Source organism: Anolis sagrei, chromosome 2 (assembly GCF_037176765.1).
Source record: "Anolis sagrei isolate rAnoSag1 chromosome 2, rAnoSag1.mat, whole genome shotgun sequence".
NCBI classification, from domain to species: Eukaryota; Metazoa; Chordata; class Lepidosauria; order Squamata; family Dactyloidae; genus Anolis; species Anolis sagrei.
The window spans coordinates 187789212-187806703 of record NC_090022.1 but is presented as its reverse complement, the minus strand read 5'-3'; the positions used below and the strand labels follow the sequence as shown (position 1 = coordinate 187806703).

Here is a 17492-nt window from a genome sequence, read left to right as displayed (position 1 = left end):
GATCTATATGTTGGATTTCATATCACAAAATCACAAGTCGAACACTTCCCAAGCGTCTAGGACTGTGTGATGTATTTTCAAATGATGCGCGCAGATCCAAGTAAGGTGGCCTTTTGCAGTTGACAGATTGTGATTTTGTCAATGTTTATTTTTTCCAAATGCCGGCTGAGATCTTTTGGCATGGCACCCAGTGCGCCAATGACCACTGGGACCACCTGTAGTGGTTTATGCCAGAGCCTTTGCCGTATTATTATTATTATTATTATTATTATTATTATTATTATTATTATTTACCCCATTTTGTAACCAAAATATAGTCCTTGCTCATGAGCTTAGCATCTAAAAGATACATATATACAAAATACAAAAAGGAAAAGCCTGGGAATGGAAGAGGAAAAGAAGCAAACCAACGTAAAGCAAACCACTTCCCGTACCTTGGGAAGCCTGACTTGGCCACGGTAGTCCATGCTCTAGTCACATCCCGTTTAGACTACTGCAATGCTCTCTATGTGGGGTTGCCTCTGAAGACTGCTCGGAAGCTTCAAATGGTCCAACGATCAGCAGCCAGGATGCTAACAGGAGTGGCACTCAGGGAGCATACCACTCCTCTGCTGCGCCAGCTCCACTGGCTGCCAATTTGCTACCGGGCACAATTCAAAGTGCTGGCTTTAGCCTTTAAAGCCCTAAACAGTTCTGGCCCGACCTACTTGTCCGAACGCATCTCCTCCTACGAACCAGTTAGGACATTAAGATCGTCTGGGGAGGCCCTGCTCTCGATCCCGCCAGCTTCACAAGCACGCCTGGCGGGGACGAGAGACAGGGCCTTCTCAGTGGTGGCCCCTCGGCTGTGGAACGCCCTTCCTGCAGATATTAGATCGGCCCCCTCCTTGCTGGCATTCCGGAGGAAAGTAAAGACCTGGATGTTTGAACAGGCATTTGACTAAGCAGTGTGATTGATTGACTGGAACACGGAATAATGGATAATGAGTTTTGGATTCTGATTTCACCGACTAGACCGGATGGATTTGTTATATTGATGTATTGATGTTTTGATGCTGATGTTAATGATGTTAATGACTTGTGATGCTTTTGTTTTTTAAAAGCATAATGATTTTGTATCCTGTATATCTAAACTGTTGTAAACCGCTCTGAGTCGCCTAAGGGCTGAGAAGAGCGGTATACAAATAAAGTAAATAAATAAATGGGAAAAGTTTAGAGGAGGAAGGAGCACAAAGATCAGCCCGTTTTGCATAGGCAGAACAAGCACTATCTGCTGCAACACCTACCGGAATTGCAGCAGATAGAGATCCATTGTGGGCAAGAAGCCATCAAAATCAGAACAATAATACTGGTAATCCTATCTTGAAATCCCACAGAGAGAAGAGACCATTACAGCTGAAGCAGAAAGTCTTTATTGAGCGCAGGTCCTTGCTTGAGTAAGTATGTCTTTCTGTCTATCCAAGAAGAGCAGGAAGGGCTGCAATAAACGCACAACTCAGCAGATCACAGACTATCTCTACTTCTCCCATACAGCTGTAGTGAACTATATGCCAAATGTGTGCCATTATGTAATAAACATAAGATCACCCTTACATAGGATGTAATTAGCAGCCTGGGAGAAATCTCAAGTTTTGCAAAACTACTAAAATCTCAAATTATGCAAAAAAAAAATGCAATTTATCATAAAGTCATCTTTGGATTATAACAACCCCTACCAATGAGAGGCTTCAAAGACCCCTAGTCATCAAAGCCTCCTCAGATCTTGCTAAATCAAGGCCATGACTTTAAAAAAAAAAACTTATCCATGTGTACTGTAGTATTACGCTTTTCCTACAGTTTTCCACCTTTCCCAGCATTATTTCATTCAGTCGTGCGGTCTTATTTATATATTTGTATTACATTTTTAACAAAAACAAACAAACAGACAAAACACAGAATTTGCAAGCTTGGTAGTTGATTAAATGTCCTTTGACCAGTATCTGGCCACTTGGAGTGCCTCTGGTGTTGCCGCAACAACGTCCTCCATTGTGCATGTAGCAGGGCTCAGGTTTCATCGCAGCAGATGGTCTGTGGTTTGCTCTTCTCCACACGCGCATGTCGTGGATTCCACTTCGTAGCCCCATTTCTTAAGATTGGCTCTGCATCTCGTGGTGCCGGAGCGCAGTCCAAGTCGCCCAGTTTTCTGTGTGCCCAGGGGGGAGTCTCTCATTTGGTATCAGCCATTGATTGAAGTTCTCGGTTTGAGCTTGCCACTTTTGGACTCTCGTTTGCTGGGGTGTTCCAGCGAGTGTCAACAGATGACTTCATAATATAGCTGTTATATCATCCATAGAAACATATTTATTTCTTCCAAGTATTTCTCTTAAGCAAACTTTTCGTGTAGTTTTCTTGGCAATATTCAGAGGGGATTGCCATTGCATGCCTCTAAGACAGGAGGTGTGTTTTGCTCATGGTCACTCAGTGAGTTCCCATGACAGAGCAAAGGTTGAGCCCCTACTCTCCTAGAAGCCCAGCCCATCACTCCACCACTACACCAGACTGGCTCTCACTTGCATATTATTATTATTATTATTATTATTATTATTATTATTATTATTGCTATTGTTATCAATTGAAGGCATCTCTATTCTGAGCCCTCTCCCCCTTGCCTCGAATCATAATAGACATTATCTGGATTCACAAGGGCTTGGGAGAACCTAAAAAATGCCCCAGGACTAATTTCAACCATTTAATTTCCAGTTTTGCAGACACCTGTTTACCCACCCATGATCAACCCTGTCCCTCTTTTGCAGTGAGCTTCTGGAAGTGCAACATTTCCGCACCATCTATAACATCTTTGTGGCCGTGCTCTGTATCTTCGTTCTTAGGGCAGTTGTTGTGGATTTCATCGATAATGAACGGTATGGTTCACGACAGGCATGTAGCCAGGGGGAGGGGGGGCTTGAGGGGCTTCAGCCCCTCCCCCCCTAAATTCTCATGGTGGTTTGTGAAAAGGCCTTACTAGTGCATTATTTAAACTGTTATGTTTATTCATATCATGATCTGATCACCATACTCAATATATCCCATATGCATGGGGGTATTGAGGTAATGATACAAAAGGTTTGCCAGGGTAGGCCGTCTTTCACTCAGACTCAGCCTCCCCCCCCCCGAAACTCAGCCTCCCCCCGAAACCCCCCCTGAAAAAAACTCAGCACCCCCCCCCCCCCCCCCAAATCGAAATCCTGGCTACGGGCCTGGTTCACGGGGAAGCCTGAAAACTTTCTTGAATTGCATTCTAGAGCATTCCAAAGTTGCCTACTAGGGAAGAGAAGATCAGGTCACTTTATATTACAAAAAATAAAAATCAATAGACAGACACACTGCTCAATGAGGAAAGAGGCAATAATATTATTAGGACCAAGAAACATGCCATAAAATTGTGGGGAAATTCCCAACACTGGTGGAGAAAAAGAGCAGAAAAGTAATCAGAGGGAGAGAAAAAATCACAGAGCATCCAAGAGTTGGCTGGCTTTTATTCCACTGTTGAACTATTTGGATTGAGGATGCAGGCCGGAATCTGATGATTTATAGCAGGAGTCCACAAACTTTTTAAAAAGAGGGCCAGGTCACAGTCCCTCAAACTGTTGGAGGGCCGGATTATAATTTGAAGAAAACATAATCTGAATTCCTATGCACACTGCACATATCTTATTTGTACTGCAAAACCACTTAAAAACAATGCAATAATTAAAATGGAGAACAATTTTAACAAATATAAACTTATTAGTATTTCAATGGGAAGTATGAGCCTGTTTTGGGCTGATGAGACTTAGATTGACCCTGAGCCGAGGGCTGGGTAAATGATCTTGGAGGACCATATCTGGTCCTTGGGCCTTAGTTTGAGGACTCCTGCTTTATAGGATCAATGTAAACTACCATATTGGCAAATTGTGGTTTTGGTGATTTAAAAACTAGACAGCAAGCCAATTGTTTCTGCATTGGGAATGCTGATAGGTTTGTTCAAAGGATAATATTATGAATTCTGTCTTTTCTTAAGGCTCCAGATACCTTGACTTGATGTTCCACTAACATACATTTGTTTTGGTTCTCTGTCTTAGTTGTTGTCTACTCACAGCTTCTTTTCTGTCTTTCACAGCCTTGTCCTTGATATCGAAGTGCTCATCTTTGCTTTTGGACGGTTACACATGGCACTCTTGCCCTGGCTTGTTATGTTCCTCTACACCTTATTAGTGCCCTACAAGGTCCTACAAATCTGGGCCCACTCCTTGGAGACGCTCCAGTGGCCTACCCTCGTCACAGTAATTGCAACAGCAGTAATAATTATTGGCCATGCTACTGTTTTGGGCTTGTATCCTATCTACACTGTCATCTCACAGCCTTTTGGACCTGCCTCCTGTTTCATCATTATTCTTGAACAGGTGTGACACTAGAATATGGATCCAGAAGCCATCCTAGTTGCAATACTAGGTTTGGATGCCCAAAGCACATACTCCTTACATATAAGCATGCCACAAGAAAGACTAAAAATGTTGTCAATGACAGCAACATTTATTTGTATATATTGGCAAAAGTCATTTCAGAAACCTGCCTTCCTGCTATTCAGAGACCATGCAGGTTATCTTGGGGTTGAATAACAGTGTGAGAATGGCTATGCTCCTGTATGTAACTCACAGAATTAAGATTTGCATTACATACTGGCCAAGTATTGCCACATTCACAGGTATTTGGGAAGTTGCCACTGTTGGGAAATAGAGATCAGACTTGCAAAGCAAGCAGGGACTAGAGGGGAAAGAAAAGATCAATATTTACTTGAGTCATGAGCTACTGAAGGCCAAACCAGAGTAAAATGGTTCATAAGATTCAGCTGAAGCTTATTTTGCTGTTGCATCACTTGCTTTGTGTGGAGTTGGGAGGTACAATGCCAGTCCCTTGCTGAACTTCACAGGAGAGCAGCATCATTTCCTTCTCTGTCAAACCTGAGTGAAGAACTAGGGATGTGAAAGCTCTCTTTTAGGTAAGGATCAGGTAGCTTTGGTCCCCAATTCAGGACCTATCTCAGCAGTATCTAAACACAAAGCCTTAGACATGCACTGTATCAATACTTGTTTTCCCCTCTTACCTAGCTCCGGTTTCTCATGAAAATCCATTCCTTCCTAAGGGAAACTGTGCCTCCCATCCTTCGGGCCAGGTCAAATGATGGTGAGCTTGATTTGGGGGCCCTTTTGGATTCTTAGAAATGAAAGAATCCCATCTGGTTCCAGTGTTTGTAGTGCCTTCTTCCCCTTGGCACTGAAAGGCTCTTGTATCCTCAATGGTCTAGCAGAACAGGGAATTTCAGCCAGTGGTGCCTTTCCTTAGCATGCCATGAAAACCCTTGTCTCCCTGTTCATCCTCAGTGCTCTCACAGCTCCTTTGTTTCATTCTCTTCTCTTCCAGGGAAGACGGGCCTGCCTCCATTCTCTACATATTTATATTTTCTCTTCTGCCCCACTTTGATCTACAGGGAGAACTACCCAAGGTGAGTCCTCACCTCACACATCCTTAGTCTCTGGTGGTTTTTAGACTTTGGGAAGATGGGGAGAGATAGCCTCAGAACATATTGTGGAGTGTTTCCAAACCTAGAACAAGATTGTGGTTCCCATCACCTGTAGCCAGCATGAAGAAGGAGCTGCTGTGTTGCTCTGGGTATTTTCAGTAGAAATGGCTGTGGAGGGCTGCTTTACAGCAGTGATTCTCAACCTGTAGGTCCTCAGGTGTTTTGGCCTACAACTCCCAGAAATCCCGGCTGGTTTACCAGCTGTTAGAGTTTCTGGGAGTTGAAGGCCAAAACATCTGGGACCCACAGGTTGAGAACCACTGCTTTACAGAAAGGAAACCCTTCAATCATCTCCCCAAAGGCAGTGAACTGAATGCTTGCTGTTTTCTTTGTACTTCTCATAGGACACCCCATGTTCGCTGGAGGTATGTCATTGAGAACTTCGCTAAGGTGAGAGACACCAAACAAGGTTGCTATACACTGATTTGTATGCCTGACATTTGTGTGAATGAGGAGAGCATTCAGCATATCTATACTTTGCTCTATATTCTCTTGAGTCTCAGTTTAGCTGAATCCAAGTCTGGAGATGAGCAAAAGTAGAATTTGATAAAGCCTCTCTGGTACTGGTGTGTTCTGGAAGCCATACTTGACAGTAGAGTTCATGAGCAGCAACTCTCCAAAAAACAATGGCTGCCAAATGACAGTGTCTTAAAGTTCCCATATGCTCTAGCTAAGAGGGCCCTGTGGAAAATTAAAGAAATCATAGGTTTTAGCTGCTAGAAGCTCAACAGGGAAATATTTTTAAGGAACCCGGTGAACAATGCTCACACTAGTCTTAACCACATCCACACATTGAGATGGAGCTTTCTCCTTTTTTCATGCAGTTCTTTGGGTGCCTGTTTTATGGATCCATGCTTTTCAAGTGCTTATCTATCCCTGTCTTCAGCACCATGAATAAGCAGCCCCTCACCTTCCGAAGTTTGGTGCTGTGTGTCTTCAATGCAACATTGCCAGGTATGTGGACAGAACAATGTCATGGTTTCTGTGATAGTGATGGGTTGTAGTAAATCAACTGGGGAAAAAAGCCAGGAGTGTAGTTTTTTCTCAGATGAGAGGTGATTCACTTTGGCATCCATCTCAATTGACCCCAAACAGTCTTATAATAATTCTTCTGCTGCCAGCTTCACTCACGATGTCAATATTTCAGTAGCCTGTCCTGTTCATACATTCTTATGTAAACAAAGGAATGATGAAGAACATCATGTTCGTCGCCAGTTTTCAAAATATATCATAGTTATCAGTTTCTTTTACAAATAGGTTTCTGGTGCTTTAAAATACCAGCATACAAATGTGTTGATAATGCTTTGTGAAATCAGACCAGCCAGAGCTTGATACTCTAAAATTGCTAGTGGTTAGAAAGTATGGCTTGGTGTTACTGTAACCCTTTTTGCTTCTGTGCCAACCCTCTTCCCCATCAGATGTCTTGCATTGATGAATTGGAAGCTCCTTGATGGAGGGCTTGATGGAGACTGAACATGCTACATAGTGCCACATCATATTAGAGTAGGCATGGGCAAACTGGCATCCTCAAAGGTTCCTCTGAGGATGCGAGCCACACAGATGCAGGTGAAACATTAGGAGAGAATGCTAATGGAACATGGCCATACAGCCTGAAAAACTCACAGCAACATAAGCAAATGATTTACTGAAAATCTGATTTCAGTTTACTTTGGAATTTCTAAACCAAAAATGGAGGAAGGAACCCATTTTTCATCCTAAGCTAGAAGAAAAGTCTGTGTGCCAGGAGTGGAGGGGTTAATCATAACAACTTCAGATCATTCAGCACTGTTACTGAGCTATGACAGATCTTGATGCTGCTGATGTTTCCTAATCCTTTTATACCTCTGTAATAATGTATTGATGCAAGCTAAGAGACTAATGTTTTTCCATCTCTCCCCATAGCATTATATTTGGTGCTGCTGATGTTCTTCTGCTTCTTCCACTGCTGGCTTAATGCCTTTGCTGAAATGCTGCGCTTTGCTGACCGCGGTTTCTACAAGGTGATCACAGGGGCTTGGAGAGGTAGCAGGGGAAGGGCTGGACTCTTTTAGATTCCATTACGTCACCATGGTTTTCTTGGCTACTTCTGAATGCTGGCAAAGAAATCCAAATATTTACAATTTCACAAAATTGAAAACTAAATAAAAGGCAAACACAGATTTGGATGTATGACATGTGACAGTAATTCCATTAGCCTGGGGTGTCCAGACAATGCCCTAGGCTAATGTGATACAACCCAGGATAAACCTGTTAATGCAGGTTTTTTTAAAAAAACACCAGCAAGGTCCAAATCTTCCAAGAAGATCCCAACTTTTGCTGGTGCTGTGACTATGGAGACTATTATTGAGGATCACCATGCTCAATTCCTGCTAGCAGTCTTCCCAGCCATCCTGTGCTCCACAGGTAGCCTGGGGGTGTGAGATGACAGTATCACCTTTTCCCCACAGTGCCCCATTCCACCCCAAAACCAAAGAAACCCTGTGTTTACCAATGAAAGAAACTTCTCTGTAGCTCCATGGTGCCTAGAAATGATGCTATAGAGCTTTGGAGAAGGGAGAGGGATTCCCTCTCCAAAGCTCTATCATATTATTTCTGAGCACCACAGAGCTACATTGGTAAACATGCTGTTTCTTTGGTTTCTTTTTGGTGGGGGGGGGGGGAATGGGGCATAGAGGGTGACACTAGCCATGCCAGCCCGTGCCGACAGTGCATTGGCATGGCATATATGTGTGGCCAACCCCTTGGTAATGAGACAGGGTTCCCCCTACTCCAATATGGCTACAAAATGCAGCCCAAACTGGCATGGAAGGGCCCAAAGACACTATGGCTGATGCTTATCCTCTCATAAAACTGGGTACAGGGGTGGATGACAGATAGTATTTGTTACAGGAACAGGTCACAATTCCAAAGTAAGGAGAGGACACCTTGTTCCCTAGGGTTTCAACATTAAGGCTGGACAGAAATATATTGTGATGATGGCCACAACAGCATGCAGAAAGTTGTACTTCCTTTTCTTTTCCTTTTTCCTTTCACCCTCTCCCAGGACTGGTGGAACGCCACATCTTTCCCTATATTTTTCCGGACCTGGAACATGGTAGTACATGACTGGCTGTACTACTATATCTATCAAGACCTCCTGTGGGTAAGAAAAACTTGGAAAAACAGATTGAAGAGGAGTCTGGTTGATTGGATAAAAACACAGACAGAAACAAATGGGAATATACAGCAGAGTGGGGAATTTCTGACCATCCGGATGTTATTTTGTCAGATGTTTTTTGATGTCAAGTCCCAAAGCAAGTAAGCGAATGATCAGGGAAGTTGACATCTGCACCCAACAACATTTTGCAAGCCACAGCTTCCTCAGTCCTATCAATTCACTTATTGCCTGGGAGAACACTCCAGCCCCTTTCATCAAATATAAATAGGTTTTTTATGTGATTCCATCATATGATTTACCTGTACTCCTTGCCTTCCAGGTATTTAAAGCAAAGGCCCAGCCTGTGGCTCTGCTGTCCACCTTTATTATTTCAGGTGTTGCACATGAATATGCCTTCACATTGTGCTTTGGCTTCTTCTACCCATTTACACTCCCATTCTCGATTGTTGTTGTCTTAGAAGGTAAGTATTGCTTTAAAGGACTGATGCACATCAAAGCACCAGTCATCTTAATTATCAGTGTATTGATTTTTAAAATCCATGTCTGCAAATGTATGATATTAAGTTGAACTTCATAAAAAGGAACCGTGAAATCTTTTTTTCATAAATCAATATTTAATCAACATAAATCCAACCACATCTATACCCGGATTACAGAAGAATCAAGTAGGCTCAGTCTCCCAAATTTTGTCAATCAGCTGCTGTTTTTAGACGAACAGGGAGTGTATATATAAAAGGATAAAAGAAGCCCAAACAGCTCTCAATATTGGCCCCTTTCTCCTGCATCTGCCACTTCTGGCATCAGTTATGTTATTTTTTTGCATTGAAGAAAAAGGGAGAAAAGTCATATATAGAATGCAAAAAGAAAAGAGAAAGAGCAGAAAAGGAGAAAGAAATGAGAAAAGATAGCAAAATGCCATGCCAGTCAAAAAAATAAAATAAACAGGTAGCAATATAAAATCTATACCACCTCTAGGCAGGGTCTTAAACAGAAAAAATGGGGGGGGGGGGGTTGAAACATTTTTTAGTCAATCACGAAGAGTAGTTCCATAACACAAAATAATTTAAATTATATGGTTCATTCAATATTTTTATCTAGATTTAATTAAATTTCTATTTTAGTTGAAAACTTTCAAGTCTTAAAATAACTTAAAATAACTGTTAATTGGTATATTGTCGAAGGCTTTCATGGCTGGAATCGCTAAGTTCTTGTGGGTTTTTCGGGCTATATGGCCATGTTCTAGAGGCATTTCTCTTGACGTTTCGCCTGCATCTATGGCAAGCATCACCTCACCTCTGAGGATGCTTGCCATAGATGCAGGCAAAACGTCAGGAGAAATGCCTCTAGAACATGGCCATATAGCCCGAAAAAACCCACAAGAACTTTGTTAATTGGTAATTTATAATTACAAAAGAATACCACAATGTCTGTTGGAAACACTTGAAAACTGTGTCAATACACTCTGATGGAAATCAGGCTGTATCAATAAACTTTGGTGGACACTCAAGAATGCAAGTCAGAGTGTTTCCAGTTAATTACATTAGGAGGCATGATAAGAATTTGAACCTCAAATGCATGAGATTAAATTTATCCGACACCTTTAAAATTTGGATGAGTCTAAACATGGTTACTCACTTTTCAAGTTGCAATGGCACCTTATTCAGACAATATGACAAATATGGATAACTACACAGGGAAGGTAGTATGCTGGGCCTAACCCTCTGGATGCTCTGGGAGATATAATATGAGGGTCCTTCTCATACTATATCTCCCTGGTTCCTGAAATTACTCAACAGAGCTCTCCATGTAAGAAATAATTCTGTTTGTCCACACCACAATTTCTAAAACAATTGGATCTTTCTTTCATCTATTTCATGGCTCACCCTTTCTCAGCACAGCTTGTTCCTTCTTTGGTTTTCTCTTTGAAACCTCATTTCCCACCAATACACCACACATCACTGAAACTGGTGGAAATGTCCTTCACAACCCTAGAATGCATCTGTGGGCATTTGGGAAAAAGCAAAAATATTGTTCTCTGGAGGACTATGGGAGTCTCAAAAACAGCCCTAGAAGCCTCATGCAGTGTACTGTGACATGTTGCCCACTCGTTGGCTTTATTTTTAAGTTGCTTTTGTATTTATGCATGTTTTAGCAGAAGCACTCTGGCTCATATCTATTCAACTGGGGATAAAGCCTCTATACTTCAAAGAGGAGTGCAAATGTGCACTCCTCTTTGGATATATATAATGTGAATATAATGTGTATGTGTGTATCCATTTGGCAAAACCAAGGGCAGTTGCTTAGTCCAGTGGTTTCAGACTTCTAGTTGCAAGTTTGAGCCAATTTATTTATGTATTATTTAAAGTTTTAAAAATTATTTTTAGGCTTAATGTTACAAGCAACATTAACTCCAACATTCATTTTGTGTCCTTTATATCCTTGATGGTGTGACAAATAAAATCAGTTTCATTCTAAATCGTGATGCGTAGGGTTTGCTCAATAACCGTCCACATGGGAATCAAGAGGGACAATTAAAGAGGGATAGCTCACAAAACCCGGGGATCTCTTTTGCATACTGTAGTCTGTGGGGATTTGTAAAAAGGCACCATGATGTAAGGAGTTGACTGGAAAGGCATGTGTCGGCAGCTGGTTGACTGAGCATGCCAGGAGCCAGAATTCTGATTGGCTACTGTCTCTAGCTTGCGGCTGAGAGAAACCGTTTTAACTGCCACTTTCACCTCAGGGAGTGAAGAGAGCGCTGACTGGAAACACCCAGGAAGGAAATAGCTGCCAACTCTCAGAAGCCTGATCATTTCTAAAGCATAAAGCATATTTTAAAGACTGTTTAAAAGGACTGTTTATTTCCTCTGTTCTCTGTAAGAGAGACTGCTGTATATATTGTTGCTCTGACCTTTGGAACTGAAGCAAAGTTACTGTTCCTCGTTACACAAATCTGAGTGACACATTATTATACTGCAGGGTATATTTTGGTTCAAAATCAGTGGTAAAGCTTCTATTTATTTACATCTACAACTTCCAACATAATCTACTAAGTACAACTAATCTCCAACCAATCTTTTTTATAGGGATGTTTTATTCTACCTTCAGCCATGGGAATAAAAGTCCTAACTCGAACATCCTATTCTGGACATACCTCCTGTTGGGTCTAGCACTTCAGCTCTGCCTGCAATCCCTAGAGTGGTATTCCCAAATCCACTGTCCAGTCCCAAAGGTGAGCATACTGAGGAACAGGGCAAATCTCCTGTTCCTCTCTCCTAAAAGCCTGTATTACAGCTCAAACGTTTCCTACTCTGTATGTGTAAAATATACAAATGTGTGAAATGTATAAATGTCCTTGTTGTTCTTTCTTTCAGAGTACATTCTGGACAAAAGTAACCACACATTTTTGGTCCTGCTATTCCTAGGCCATAACAACCCACAGCTGACCTTTTGGAAAGCTGTCTCTCCCCTGTGCTCCTGCCTCCATGTTGCTGAAAAAGACTCTCTTAGTAGAGATACCTTGTATGATTCCTGTAATGTAGAGGAATACATGTGAAGGTGTCCAGAATTCTGGGCTAGAAATTATCTTGTTGACTTAATCATCAAAACACCAAGAGAAGCGCCAGCGCTCAGCGGCAGAACACATACAGAAGATCTCAGGTGAATTTATCGTGTCTCCAAGGATGACCAGGAAACAAAGTTGTTTGAAACACTGCTGATCATAAATAGGAAGATGTGTATAAAAAGGCTCCATTAAGAAAAGTGAGGAAGAAAGGTGTATACTAAAACATGTAAACATCTGTATCTGAAAAGAAATCCAAGCCTCACAACTTGAGATTATACAAGGATGGAAAAAATCTTAAATTTTTTTCTTTGAAAAAATAAATATGAAATGTAATTTATGAAATAAAGTTTACAAATAAATTAACACCATTTCAAAGTGTTGATAGAATATAAAAAATAGAATCTGGTCTCCAAAGTGATTTTTTTTAAAATTCTACCAAGTGCCTCATTCCATATACAATGCTGAGTACTTGGGATTTGTCTTCTTGGGTCTGTTGACTGTGAACCAAACTACCATAAAGTTATTTCTGTCCATGTCTTCATATAGTTATTTAAGTTTTTGTGTTAAGTTTTCTGAGAGAGCTGTCTCATATGTGTGCATACCATGAGAAAATATTCCTAATTTCTACAGTTGGGTTATTAACTGTGTAGTGCAGTGGTACCTTACCTGTGGTCCGTGAACCATCAGTAGTCCCCAAGAACTAAAATATGGTCTGCAGCCTCTGTTCCAATTAGCATCATTGGTGGTGTTTCCTCAATTGACCCCATCAAAGTTTTAAGGCATGCAGCTTGAACTCAAATGACGGCCTGTAGCATAAACAAGGAACATGAGTAACTCTGCTGTCATTGAGATGTTGAATGAATTCCTGGTTTTTAAAGTAGAGTTGTAGGGTGAGTCTTTATTGGAGGTGATGACAGATAGGTATCTCAGCTCCTTTAAAATTTGGATTAAAGTCTATATCAAATTCAAAACACATGGAAGATCAAGTTCTCAACCTTTGATCTTCCATGTGTTTTGAACTTCAACTCTCATCATTCCTAACAGCTGGCAAGCTGGCTGGGATTTCTCAGAGTTGAAATCCAAAACACTTGGAGGACCAAAGGTGGGAACCACTGTTTAGGATCATAGAGTTAGAAGAGAGCACATGGACCATCTAGTCCAACTCCTTCCATGCAGGAAAATCACAATCAAAGCACCCACAACAGATGGCCATCCAGCCTCTATTTAAAAGCTTGCAAGAAGGAGCTTTGGCCACACTCTGAGGCAGAGAGTTCCACTGGTGAACAGCGCTTACAGTCTGGAAGTTCTTCCTACTATTCAGGTGGATTTCCTTTCCTGTTATTTGAACCCTTTTCTCTGAATCCTAGTCTCCAGGGCAGCAAAAAGCAAGCTTTTGCCCTCTTCCTTATGACAGCCTTTCAAATGTTTAAACATGGTGACCACATCTCTTAACCTTCTCTTCTGTAGGCTAAACATACTCAGTTCTTTAAGACACTCCTCATAGGGCATGGTCTCCAGACCTTTGATCATTTTAGTCACCCTCCAGACACATTACAGCTTGTCAACATCCCTGAATACTGGACTTATCCTATTACCAGTAATACTGGACTCACCCACATCACCTGACCATCTAACAGATAAAAAGCACATCTTAACATCTTAAGAATAAGTCACAATATGGAAAAGGATCATCGCTGTTAGTGGGTGGAGTTCTTCACCATTTATGTTTCTTTTCATTTTAAGCATTAAATGAGTGCTACAATATTATCAAGGTATAAAGAAGAAAGATGTTATTGACCCCTTCCCTCCCAAGCAAAACATATCAGTGGTGCCAGAGGGCCTCATAAATGATCTGAAGAAGACTCCTGGTTGCAACTCTGAAAATTCCCAGAAAATCAAACCAAATCCTCTTTCCCACTTAACCAGTTAACCACTTAACCAGCCCATTAACCAGCTAAGTATGCACAAACATTACACATCTAAGTTGGACCTTCACAATGAGCAGAGAACGGCAACCTGGTAGCTCTGGTGACTCTCAAAAGACAAGGCATGACCTAAAATATAAACCCATTAAGCTGCACCCATCATCTTTTCATTCTAATCTTAGTACCCATCAGGACACCAAAACACCTGTTGTCCAATATCTGGAAATCTTGTGGAATCTATATCAGTAGAAGTAGGCCCATCAGATACTCTTTGTTTCCCTGAACCTAACCCACATTCCTTCCCAACCTCCAGAGGGTGGACACAAACCGATAGAAGACAGATTCAAATGCAACCGAGTAGTTTGGTGGGAATTTTAATTGACTGCTCAGCCAATCAGCAGTCGAGACCTTTAAACTTTTAGCCAATCAGCAGTCAGGAATGGATGGACCCCTTCACCCGATGAAACCTCAGATTCTGGAACTGTATAAATAATCTCTGTCGTGTTACCAACTATATAATATCTATAATACCCATGCTTGTACTTGGAAAACATGCTGGATTGCTGTCCCCCAGCATTTCTGTTCCTTCCTTCAACCTGTGCACATTTTTTTGGAACTGATTGGAGCTCTAGCATGCCAGGAGGACATGAAATTTTGGACAAACAAAGGGGTGGGGGAATGAAATTGGGAGGAGAATGAGGCCAGGTCTATTGCCATATAATGCAGTTTGTAATCCAAATTCAGTCTCATTAGGCTCTAATGGCACCTGTTACTGAATAAGGCAGTTCTCCTTAGTAGGGGTCCTCAAACTTTTTAAACAGAGGGCCAGGTCACAGTCCCTCCAACTGTTGGAGGGCCGGATTATAATATGAAAAAACATGAATGAATTCCTATGCACACTGCACATATCTTATTTGTAGTGCAAAAAAAACCCCCCAACAATTAAAATACAATAATTAAAATGAAGAATAATTTTGACAAATAAAAACTTATTAGTATTTCAGTGGGAAGTGTGGGCCTGCTTTTGGCTGATGAGATAGGATTGTTGTTTTTGTTGTGTGCTTTCAAGTCATTTTAGACTTAGGTTGACCCTGAGCAAGGGCCGGGTAAATGGCCTTGGAGGGCCAACCCCCCCTAGCCTTAGTTTGAGGACCCCTGTCTTTAGCTTTCCTCTTTCTTTCCTCTGAATGAATGTACTTTCTGTCTTTCTCTCTCACTTCTAACAATTCCCTAATAGGCTAAATTACTTTGAAAGCCAAATGCTAGGATAACAATAACTGCATGAAGAGTTGTGTTACTGAAAATTAGACCCCAACATTATGAATTATGAGTTGCAGATCTGCTGGAGCATATAATGCTTCCATGCTGCCTTTTCTATTTTGCTTTGTATTAACCTCATGAATTTCCTGGAAATGTTGCCTCATCCCACCTTGGATATCAGGAAATGATTTCCCCAAATTATCATAATCCTTTCGCAACACACAAGGAGACTCATGGGAAACACAATATACTTGCTGAAGAATCTCTGGGTCATTTTCCTGTTTTACCTGATATGATTTGAGTTATGCCTGGGAATGCTTCCTCTTCCATGCCCTAAACCAGACCCAGCCTTATGACACCCATTGAGGTGGTTATCCCCTTACGCACCCTTTGTTTACTGGACAAACACTATTGTATCAACCGGAGCTGGAATATTAAGCCCATTAATGAATGCCTCACCAAATTCCTTTTCACTTTAAATATTCCAATGGCAGTTAACTAAAGTTTCCCACCACAGCAAAAATCAGTAAGTGATGATGTTGGATCCTAGTCAGACATTTTCTTTTTTTCCCTTTTTTTTTTGGGGGGGGGGGTGTTATTTTTTTATTTTTGACACCAGCATCTAATGCAAACAATACACTTTTTAATTTTTTTAATTTTTATTTTAGTTGATACATTCCGTCAATTAACAAAATTTTGTCAACAAGTCATATCTTGATATACATTATTCCAAAAGTAAATTTACCTTATATGACACTTTATACATTCCTTAGATGTGTATCATCCATTACCCATACCCTCCCCCCCCCCAATTCTCCCCTCCCCCTGGAACAGTGGTTCTAAATGATGTCATTGCATTCATTTAACCATATGGAAAGCCTGGTTCAAAATGACAGATCCCCGTCTATTTTGTCGGTTAGAATAGATCATTTCCTGTATCAGTCTTGTTTTGCAGGACTATTTGCATACTAGTTTCTCCTTTGATTAATGAAATCATTGATTATATATTCTGATAGATTATCAGAATAAATACAAAGAATTCTTGAATCTGTTGTTTAATGACCTGTTTATCCTTTTCATTAAAGGTTACCTTTGGGTTGAATCTCCATTTCCTTGGGGGCTTCCTGACTGACTCTCCTAATTTCAACAAGAGGGGAGCATGAGCTCCTGGCCAGTGGTTCCCCACTTTGATCTCCTTTATTAGTCTTATATTGTCTATTCCTACTATGAAGTAGTCTATGGCAGAAAGTTTTGCGTGCCTATGCAAGTCAGACATTTTCTGAGCCAATCAAGAGTCAGTGCAATACGTTTGAATAGCTGTAAAGAAAACCCAATCAACTTGCTGGTTTTGACCTACAAAACGTGCTGGTTTTGACCTACAAAACCCTTTACGGTTCCGGTCCAGCGTATCTGTCCGAACGTATCTCCCTCTACGTCCCATCCCGGAATTTGAGATCATCCGGGGAGGCCCTGCTCTCGACCCCATTGCTTTTATTGTTTTTATTGTATTGCTTTTATTGTTTTTATCTGCTTTTACGGGTTTTATGGTTGTTTTTGCCAATAATAATTATTGTTTCTGTTAATTGTTGTTATTGCTAAAATTGCTGTCGTTAACTGATGTTGTTGTTCTTGCTGTTATGTAATGCGGGTTATGTAATGCGAATTGTGGCTTGCTTGTGTAAGCCGCCCTGAGTCCCCCCCCCCCCCCGGGGGTGAGAAGGGCGGGGTAGAAGCAACCGAAAAAAATAAATCAATAAATGCTATATATAGGTGCGAAGAAGCAAGGGAGCTGAGGGATAATTTATTGTTGCCTCCAATTTGAAAGGATCCAGTATTCAGGAGATTTCACCCCAGTTCCCAATTCTAAAAAGAACTGGCCGATTTGCAATGGAGGTTGTCGATTAGGAATCAAATTTACCTTCAAGTTGGAAGGGAGGCTGTTCAATTGCACCTCCTCCTTTATTAAGAAAGTAATAACTTAGTAGT

At 41.2% G+C, this 17492-nt stretch overlaps 1 protein-coding gene across 1 annotated transcript in view; it reads left to right on the top strand.

Annotated features, from left to right (window-relative positions):
- The window catches only part of LOC132767693 (sterol O-acyltransferase 2-like), a 33206-nt gene extending 20462 nt beyond the window's left edge, over nucleotides 1-12744 (top strand). Inside the window, exons 3-14 of the mRNA XM_060762914.2 lie at nucleotides 1377-1436; nucleotides 2793-2900; nucleotides 4139-4421; nucleotides 5127-5202; nucleotides 5440-5521; nucleotides 5944-5989; nucleotides 6424-6553; nucleotides 7502-7599; nucleotides 8643-8741; nucleotides 9076-9217; nucleotides 11843-11988; nucleotides 12131-12744. Coding sequence (XP_060618897.2) covers nucleotides 1377-1436; nucleotides 2793-2900; nucleotides 4139-4421; nucleotides 5127-5202; nucleotides 5440-5521; nucleotides 5944-5989; nucleotides 6424-6553; nucleotides 7502-7599; nucleotides 8643-8741; nucleotides 9076-9217; nucleotides 11843-11988; nucleotides 12131-12181 — 1321 coding nt within the window. The 3' untranslated portion in view covers nucleotides 12182-12744. The remainder of the gene's footprint in view (nucleotides 1-1376; nucleotides 1437-2792; nucleotides 2901-4138; nucleotides 4422-5126; nucleotides 5203-5439; nucleotides 5522-5943; nucleotides 5990-6423; nucleotides 6554-7501; nucleotides 7600-8642; nucleotides 8742-9075; nucleotides 9218-11842; nucleotides 11989-12130) is intronic.
- The last annotated feature ends 4748 nt before the right edge of the window (nucleotides 12745-17492 follow it).